The 10276-nt window shown below is 43.3% G+C and overlaps 1 protein-coding gene across 1 annotated transcript in view; it reads right to left on the bottom strand.

Annotated features, from left to right (window-relative positions):
- Positions 1-930: 930 nt before the first annotated feature.
- Positions 931-10276, bottom strand: part of FBXO4 (F-box protein 4) — a 57514-nt gene continuing 48168 nt past the window's right edge. The window contains exons 6-7 of the mRNA XM_040338880.1: positions 7020-7195; positions 931-1271 (exon numbers count right to left, since the gene is read on the bottom strand). Coding sequence (XP_040194814.1) covers positions 1188-1271; positions 7020-7195 — 260 coding nt within the window. The 3' untranslated portion in view covers positions 931-1187. The remainder of the gene's footprint in view (positions 1272-7019; positions 7196-10276) is intronic.

The raw sequence follows: 10276 nt of genomic DNA, 5'->3' as shown, positions 1-10276 counted from the left end.
TCTGCAGAAATAAAAAAAGGTCTATTTTACAATAATTTTCCTTGAACGATTTCAATATTATAAGTCTGAACAAATTCCAGAAGCCAAATGGCCAAGGCACCTAAAATATTTCCTGGTGCCATCTTAACTGCTTGCCGACGGCCCGTCATATTACGGAGGCAAGTCGGCTCCCCTGCGCGAGTGCCCGTAGCTCTACGTCGGCTCTCGCGCAGGCTCCCGCTCGCCCCTGACTCCCGTACCCGGCAGGCGCGATCGCCGTTATAGAGCGGGGACCGGGAGCTGTGTGTGTAAACACACAGCTCCTGGTCCTGTCAGGGGGGGAAATGCTGATCTTCTGTTCATACAATGTATGAACAGAAGATCAGTCATTTCCCCTAGTGAGGCCACCCCCCCTACAGTTAGAACACACCCAGGGAACATACTTAACCCCTTCCCTGCCCCCTAGTGTTAACCTCGTCCTTGCCAGTGGCATTTTTATAGTAATCCAATGCATTTTTATAGCAGTGATCACTATAAAAATGCCAATGGTCCCAAAAATGTGTCAAAAGTGTCCGAAGTGTCCGCCATAATGTCGCAGTACCGAAAAAAAAAAAACGCTGATCGCCGCCATTACTAGTAAAAAAAAAATATTAATAAAAAAGCCATAAAAATACCCCCTATTTTGTAAACGCTATAACATTTGCGCAAACCAATCAATAAACGCTTATTTCGATTTATTTTTACGAAAAATACGTAGAAGAATACGTATCGGCCTAAACTGAGGAGGGATATTTATTATAGCAAAAAGTAAAAAATATTAATTTTTTTCAAAATTGTCGCTCTATTTTTGTTTATAGCGCAAAAACTAAAAACTGCAGAGGTGATCAAATACCACCAAAATAAAGCTCTATTTGTGGGAAAAAAAGGACGCAATTGTCAGTTAAAGCGATGCAGTGCCGAATCGCAAAAAGTGCTCTGGTCTTTTGGCAGCAATATGGTCCGGGGGTTAAGTGGTTAAAGTGCTCTGAAATCGGACTAACCTGTTATTTTATTTCAGTGCATTTGTCCGCCCAGGCAGACCAGTCTCTCCACATTTCCACCTACAGTACAAGTTATCGCAAACTACAGATCTGTTCTTAAAATTAATAAAAAAAAAAAAAAAAAACACATTAAAATAATCACATGTGTTGTCAGATAAAAATTCATGTTTATAATTTCTTCCCAGCTTCACCGAGAATCCATTCAATGCCTTCCAATAGTCCAGACAAAGTAGAAGCTTCTGTATTCTGCACCTGTATATTAAAATAATAGTATAGATGAACGCTTTATAAAAAGGTATTTGTGCTCAGAGTATAGACATTACATTTTATTTATTTTTTACATATTTTTAACATGCAGTAAAAGAGTTTTAAAATAAACTATCCCTGACCTCTGTAGCGGCAGGTACTATGAAGTAATTTATCCTTAAAATCAGAAGAAAGACGTTTTTCATTTTGTTTCTAATAGCTTACACGTACTGTAGCTGCTGACTTTTATTATTACGACACTTACCTGTCCTGAATCCAGCGATGTCGGCCAATGTTGCTGTCGGGGGGTGCTGACGCCACCATTGCCGGTAAGGGAAGACAGCCTTGCGGCTTCACAGATAAGTCCCTAATGCGCATGCGGTGCCTGCCGGAAGTGGGGAAGGGTACAGATACCCACTCCCCCCCAAAAGGTGTCAAATGTGGAAATGGGGGGGGGGGGTCATAAGCAGAAGTTCCTCTTTTGGGAACTCTGCTTTAACCACCTTACTATCTCCATAATGGAAAAAAGCGAGTTGGTGGATGCCTACATCTGGAGCATTGTTTTTCCAATTGGTTCCATTTACTATTAGCGAGTGCGCTAGGAACAAGCACAAAGCATGTGATCTTTGCTGCCATTAGAGTAGGCAAGTAAAAGCCCATCAGGGGGGCTCTCTATACCCGATAGCTTTGAACCAATGACAACAATCACAGATGTAAACACTGCCTGTGTTTACAAACATTCAGTCAGTTTACAAGGGAGGAAGGAAATGAAGGAGCATTGCAGAAGGGAAGTGATTGGTAACCATAGAGTGTGTCTGGCTGTACGATCACTTTTAAAGGGGCCTATACAGATTAGTACTCAGTACACAAGATGTCAAGTTTCTGCTGCAATAGAAAATAATAAGAGAATAAGCTTTCTGAGCCTTGGTTGTGAAATTTGAAAGATCTACAATGTACAGTGCCTTGCGAAAGTATTCGGCCCCATTGAACTTTGCGACCTTTTGCCACATTTCAGGCTTCAAACATAAAGATATAAAACTGTATTTTTTTTGAAGAATCAACAAGTGGGACACAATCATGAAGTGGAATGAAATTTATTGGATATTTCAAACTTTAACAAATAAAAAACTGAACAATTGGGCGTACAAAATTATTAAGCCCCCTTAAGTTAATACTTTGTAGTGCCACCTTTTGCTGCGATTACAGCTTTAAGTCGCTTGGGGTATGTCTCTATCAGTTTTGCACATCGAGAGACTGACATTTTTGCCCATTCCTTCTTGCAAAACAGCTCAAGCTCAGTGAGGTTGGATGGAGAGCGTTTGTGAACAGCAGTTTTCAGTTCTTTCCACAGATTCTCGATTGGATTCAGGTCTGGACTTTGACTTGGCCATTCTAACACCTGGATATGTTTATTTGTGAACCATTCCATTGTAGATTTTGCTTTATGTTTTGGATCATTGTCTTGTTGGAAGACAAATCTCTGTCCCAGTCTCAGGTCTTTTGCAGACTCCATCAGGTTTTCTTCCAGAATGGTCCTGTATTTGGCTCCATCCATCTTCCCATCAATTTTAACCATCTTCCCTGTCCCTGCTGAAGAAAAGCAGGCCCAAACCATGATGCTGCCACCACCATGTTTCACAGTGGGGATGGTGTGTTCAGGGTGATGAGCTGTGTTGCTTTTACGCCAAACATAACATTATAACCTATTAACACCTGTCATCTTTGGTGTGTAACGTGCATTTTGTCTCATGTTAGGGCAGACTATTAGCTTCGAGGCTGTCGGCACACCAGAGAGAGCAGGAAGCAGTATTTTTTTCAACATAGTATCTTATGGTTAATTTAATAGTAAAAATAGGATTTTTGTACACCATAAAAAAAATTTCTCTGAAGTTCATGGATGTACACAGCAGCATAATCTTGACATTAGGGTATTAGCCTTCTTTCAGGAGAGGACTAGGCAGAAACATGTTAAGGTGTTTAAACAGCATCAAAACTGTACAGTACTGGGTACAACCCCTCTCCCTGCATCTACCAGCTCAGTTCGTCAAAAAGCAGTGCAAACATAAAAAATGAGGGGTGGGTGCTGGGTCCGTCCATGAACTTCAGAGAAAAGGATTTTATGGTGAGTACAAAAATCCTATTTTCTCTTTCGCTCATGGACGGACACAGCAGCATAATCTTGACATTAGCGACGTCCCCAAGCCGTGTCAAAAAAATGAGGGGTGGAACAGCAACCAAACAAACTTCACCTCCAAAAACAACCAGAGCTCCTCAACGGAGGAGTTGCAATCTTAAGAAATCTTAAACAGCCGCCTGCAAAACCTTGCAGCCGAAGCAAGCATCCGAAGATGCGTTCACATGAACCTTGTAAAACTTAGTGAAGGTGTGAACGGACGACCAGGTCGCCGCCTTACACAACCGGGAAACAGCCACTTGATGTCGGAAAGCCCAATAGGCACCTATTGCCCTGGTGGAATGTGCCGTGACAGGAAAGGGAGGCACCCGCCCTTATAGGGCATACGCCTGAATCATGATCTGTCTGTTCCACCTAGAGATGGTGGCTGACGAGCCCGCCAGGCCCTTCTTAGGACCAACCAAACAAACATTGAGTCCGACTTCCGGAGCAGTAGCAGACAGGTACAAGCGCGGGGCTCGGACAACGTCCAAGGAATGCAACACAGCCTCTTTTGGATGCGACGGCCGAAGACACAAGGATGGAAGTACAATGTCCTCATTTAGATGAAAAGCCGAAATGACCTTAGGAAGAAATGAAGGCTGCGATAGGGAGCTTTGCAAGACAAGGCCGCCAGCTCAGAAAACCATCTGACCGACGCAATAGCCACCTAAAACGCAACCTTCTGAGAGAGCGTCAATAAAGGGATCTCACTAATGTTTTCAAAAGGCGGTTTCTGAAGTACCGAGAGAACCAGATTCAAGTCCCACGGGAGGAGGGGCCACATGTCGAACACCTTGCACAAACGTACTCACCAGTGAGTGAGCCACTAAGGGTCGTTGAAAGAAGACAGCCAAGGCTGAAATCTGCCCTTTAAAAATGGTACTTAAGGCAAGTTCTTGGTCCACTTCACGCTGAAGAAACAGCAGGATCCTGGAAACCGAATATGCACGCGGGCGCCACTTCATCTCCTCACACATAGAGATGTAAGCCTTCCACCTTCTATAATAAATCTTCCGAGAGGATGACTTCCGTGCCCTCAGCATGGTAGAAATTACTGAATCCGACAGGCCTCGGTCCCTTAACACCTGCCTTTCAAGAGCCACGGTAGTCGCCAAGGAACACCTGCCACCAGATGCACCAGGTCGGCGTACCAGGGACGCCGAGGCCAATCTGGAGCAATTAGGATCATCAAAATCCACTCGGTCTGCATCCTGCGAAGTAGACGAGGGAGAAACTTCAGCGGGAGAAGGCATAAACTAGCCGATACTGTCCCCATGGAGCCACCAAGGTGTCTGTTGCGTCCGCCCAGGGGTCTTTGGACCTGGCCACAAACCTCAACACCTTCTGATTGAGTCGAGAAGCTAGGAGATCCATCTTTGGCAAAGGAGCCGAAACACATCCGGGTGTAGCGTCCATTCTCCTTAATCCAGCATCTGGCGACTTAGATAGTCCACCTGCCAGTTTTTTATGCCCGGAAGGTTTACGGCCGATAGAGCCGACAGGCTCTGTTCTACCCACCGCAGGATGTGAGCGACCTCTGAAGCTGCAGCCGAGCTTCTTGTTCCCCCTTGATGGTTGACATACACCACCGCCATGGCATTGTCCGACTGGATCCTGACCGGACACCCCTGTAGCCTCTGTGACCATGTGGAGAGAAACTGCCTCATCGCCAAAGTTCCAACACATTGATTGGCAGGCGGGATTCTTCCTGCGTACAGCAACCTTGTGTTGACTGAACACCCCAAACTCCCCCACCAACCGGCCAGACTGGCGTCCGTCGTGATCACTGTCCAATGAAAGGGAAGGAACGACTTCCCAGACTAAAGGGCCAGAGATCTCAGCCACCAGATCAGGGAAGCCCTGACTAGTTGGCTCACCCGGACCTGACAATCCAGGGACAACGGAGATTTGTTCCATTTGGACAGGATCTCCTTCTGCAAGACTCGAGTGTGGAATTGGGCATACGGTACAGCCTCCAAAGAAGTTACCATGAGCCCCAGGACTCGCATGCAAAAGCTGAAAATTGGAGGGGAAAAAAAAATCTGTTCGGTGGGCAAGAGAGAAACTATCTTGCACCCTGAGGAAACTACTTCGCAAACCCACCGGTCGGAGAGCAGTAAAGTCCACCGAGCCGCAAATTTTACGAAGACGACCCCCCACCCGAGCGTCGGGCGGGGGCAGACCATCATGCGGTTGCAGATTTGTTTGCAGGCTTGTTGGGCTTGCGAAACCAGGGACACTTTTGTCCCTGATTTCGCAAGGCCTGGGAGCGCTTACCTGCAGCTCCGGGCAGACAAAAAAAACGCACCGGAACAAGTTGCGTAGGTATGAACACCTAGACACCAGCACTGTGGATACTCCCTCCATTCTCCAGATATGCCTGCTTACTTTTTATGCCTGCTTACTACCATGTGAGTGGATAATGATACGTTTTTACTATTAAATAAACCCTGGGATCACTTTGAGGCGCTTGTACTTTCCTGTCGTTTCCAGTACCTAGAGAAGCCATTTTCTACCAGGGTGACTTGAAGTTTCTTTAGGGGTGCCTCAGCAAAATGCCAAAAAAACTACCCAAAATGTTATACAAGACGGCGAATGATGGATGAAACCTGCCTTTTAGTCACACAAAGTCACAGGTTTTCATTGTGTACTATTACAACCTTCTAGCAGCCAACCTGCTAAAGAAAAATGACATCAGTTGAAAAGGAGGATGTCAGCCACCTGCATAGTACGTTTGTTTAACCCTCCCCTGCCTCTCTCAATACGTTTTGGGATCACTTTAGCTGAGTGATGGAGAAAAACTGAGCAAGAAGAGATACATTGGAATACTAGTCAGTACCAACTTGCACCTCTAACGTCGGGTGTCCTACGTGTGTGGATGTTGCTGCATTATGTAAAACAATTAGAACAGTTTTTACAATTTGGGAAGGGTGCCTTCGAGGCGGTCCATAATTTGGGAAGGGTGCCTTCGAGGCGGTCCATAATTTGGGAAGGGTGCCTTTACTGAAAAAAGGTTAAGAAACACTGACCTAGAGCTTGCTTTTACTCTTTGACCGGCTGCCCACATGGATGAGCTCTTTTACCCATGAACTTTTATAGGTCTTATACTATATACTGTCTCAGGATTAACAATTTGCTACACATTACTTGGGTCAAAACTATTTATCTTTTTTCCAACGTAGTACACCATAATGCATGGCAGCACATGAATGTGCTCTGCAGTGCCACTCAACATCTATGGCATCCCAACGCATGCATCTCGCAACCGAATTTCAGTGGTGTGAATAGGCCCTTATAGTTTCCTTTTGATGACTGGGATTCCCTTACTTATTGCGAAGGAAATAAAACTGATAATTTATCTAAAAGGGGTTTGAATATAAATGTAACATAGAAGACATTGTTCCACTAGAAGTAATTTACAGGAATAGTAAAAACAAGCAGTCCTGCACCGTGCTGTTCCACTGAGCTCTCCATGACGGTCAGCATTCCGATAGACCAACTTAAAAAGCATGTTATAAAATTAAGTTTATGGGAAAAAAAACAAGTTACAGAACACAAAGAAAAAATGGAAATATTACCATCCATGGCCGGTTCAGGTTGCTCAAACACAATTCATGGGCCAGGTACACACAGGGAATCCTCTTGTCCCCGGGGTTGGTGACACAAGCCAGAACCAGCAAAGGTCTCCGCTGAGGCCCCAGGTTTGGATCCATCATTGTCCTGATCTGAAGTACTTCTTCATCACGATTGTGTCCTACACAGGAATAACACTGTCACATATCACGTATTTACTGTTATTTCACAATATGGTATCGGCATGATACACAGTACATAGATAAATAGATTTACAGACATGCATTTTAAAACTTGCTTGGTTAGAACTATGCAGGATTGAATCTGACTGGTACCACTTTGCCAATATTTCTGTGGGAAAAAAAGCAAATGATAGCCAAATGCATTGAAGTCAATGAAATGGGAAAAATTGGGGGGGGGGGGGGGGGGGGGTACGGGGATTGAAGGTGCTTAAAGTCGTTTTAAAGCATTTAAGATGTTTCCACTGGCGTAGCACATATATATATATGCAGCATCACATGGTTTACTCCCAGCATGGAAATCAGTCTGTGACCAATAGTTCTTACTCTAGTACCAACAATTGGGAGCCCAGAGGATTGGCTCTTAATCACTGTGATCACTGTGATATTTGTTGAATGGTTTTGTTTAACCCCTTCGTGGGGAGGGTAAAATAAATGTTAATGCCTGAACACAATTTTGCAACTTTGACTTGTGCTAGTAAAACTTTACATATCATGGCAACTACTTTGTGTATCCTGGTGTATTTCTTTTGGGCATAAATGGTAATGGACATCTCATGATTTTTTTCTATTTTCAAAAGAAAACTGTCTCAAAATAATAAAAAAAGTAAGTAACTGTGTATTTCTTGCTATTACCATAACCTACCAAAGAATGCCCCCAAAATAAATTCACCTATTCCTGTCAAATCGCAGTGACACCACATGTGTGTACGTTATATGTGGTTTGTACCCATACTAGGGCCCAAAAACAATGTGCACATCCTGCTTTTTTTTATCCTACCTAAAACACACTGAAACTAAAAAACAAACAAAAAAAAAAAAAAAAACACCCTACTCAAAATATTTTTTTTCTTTATAAACAAATATATATATATATATATATATATATATATATATATATATATATATATATATATATATATATATATATATATATATATATATATTAGGGCTGTTACTGATCAAAATGTTTGTGTTTGATTAATCTATTTTTTTTTTAATCGACTAATTTCGATTAATTATAACACAGATACAGATCCAACTACTTTTAGCTGATCTCCTTGCAGGCTGATTGCCAGTGCAGTTACCAACCACTGGAAAAATGGATAGCAGGATACAAAAAACACACAAAGGCAGCGCTCCATGGGAATAGCATTAAAACCTTTATAGTCTTCAAGTAGGTAACAAAATAAATATTGCACTGGAGATAAAGTCGATGTAGCTACATAAACTGTAAAAATGGTGCGAGTAATACCAAACGGTAACAAAAGCAGTCATAAAAACATGTAGCCAAGTATGATACTGGTATAACTCCCAGTGGATGGTTGTAGAATCCCAGGTTAATAGAGGGAAGTGTAACAGCCCTTGCGTGTGGCAGATAGTAAGGTCCCGCAGGCATGCAGATATGAAGGCACAGCAAACGAGCCCTTCAGATGGACACGGCAAGCCCCGCTGGTGTCCATGACGTCACCGGATCTCTGACGGAACTCCCGGAAGCCGGCGGAGAGGTAAGTACCAATCAAAAGAAATTTGATCGATCGAAAAAATTAAAGATTAATTAATAGTTAATTTACACAGTCATATATATATATATATATATATATATATATATATAAAGAAAACACATGGGTGGGCTGCACAGTGACTAATCACTGTGATCGTTAATCAGAGGTTAACACAGTGATCAGGAACCAGGAGACCCAATCGCGAGTACAAGCTTAAGGTTCTCAGTGAGAGACCATCATGACCTAATTTTACCTTCTCTGTATTTAATTAATGGCCCTATGTGTATGTAGTGCCCTGGGGTTTAGTCAGGGAGTTCCTCACCAAATTTCTTGTCAGAAGTAGCTACTGTACTTAAAATACTAGAGATCCATTGCCTTCTCCCTAAGATTGGCCTGGTTGTACTTTCCTCTTCTACTACCCGGTGGCCGGGCACTTGAAGGTATTAGATTGAGAAGGACAACTTAAGGTCAGGTTATGGGTATATGGGGGCATCTCAGCCAAGAGAATCGGGAAACTTCAGGCGATGATCAAGTCAGGGACCCAACCAGCGGAGGTGACGCTTGCAGAGCAGCCTTGTGTGTCAAGCTAGGGACCGAACTGGTCAGCAGGGGTGAAGCTAAAAGGTATCCAAAGTGCCAAGCTAGGGACCCAGCAGGGAAGCGTGGGCGACGCTTGAGGGAGATACCACAGCAAAAGCCTTGAGGAGTTTATGGTATTCAGGGTCAGAGGGTCCAATGAGAGACCAGGAGCTCAAGGTGCCCAAGAACTACAAGAAGAAGTTGTAGTACAGCAGAGAGAACTGTTACTTTGAGTTAGGAACTGTTTAAGTACCGTTGCCATAAGAGACAGCAATCCTGCATGTGCAGAAGTGGCGCATTGCTGGTGCCTTTCCCTGTACGGTTGTTCTATTGAAGTCTGCCATTTGAAATTGCAATTACTTAAGGGTGCCCTGGCCCTAACCCTCTTTCCCCTACAAACCCTAAAAAAATAAAATAAAAGAGAGTGTCAAAGAAAATAAAACCTCTTTTACATCCAAGAAGTGTCTGGCGCCCAATGACTTATCACCTTTGCACCCACTATGCCTCACAACCCACCATTTGTTAAAGGATGTCAGCTATCTTTGGCCTTGAAGGCTCCCATTAGACTGGAAGAGGTCATAGATTATGTAACATGTACATAACAGGGCAGTTGTATAACATTCCATTCATAAAACTTTGGCCTAGAATTGATCAATTGAACATTTTTATCAATAGCCTGAAGCGCAAAAAGGGCCATCAATTAAACACATAGAAGGTAGGACATAAGATGAATGGGTCTCATAGACCAATTTTACAGTAGATGGATTCACAAAAAAAGCTATTTATTGGTGAAATGTTGGCATAGAGCTAGAAACCTTTGCCAGCTTGACAAAGGTTTCTTGCAGAGTAACATAGCACAATCCTTATCCTAACGCAATGGGTAGTACCTGAACTTATCTAAATGAGAAGTGCTAAAAAGGAGTGCCTGGACGTATCTAC

This window comes from Rana temporaria, chromosome 1, assembly GCF_905171775.1.
Source record: "Rana temporaria chromosome 1, aRanTem1.1, whole genome shotgun sequence".
NCBI classification, from domain to species: domain Eukaryota; kingdom Metazoa; phylum Chordata; class Amphibia; order Anura; family Ranidae; genus Rana; species Rana temporaria.
This window is presented reverse-complemented; position numbering and strand designations above follow the sequence as displayed.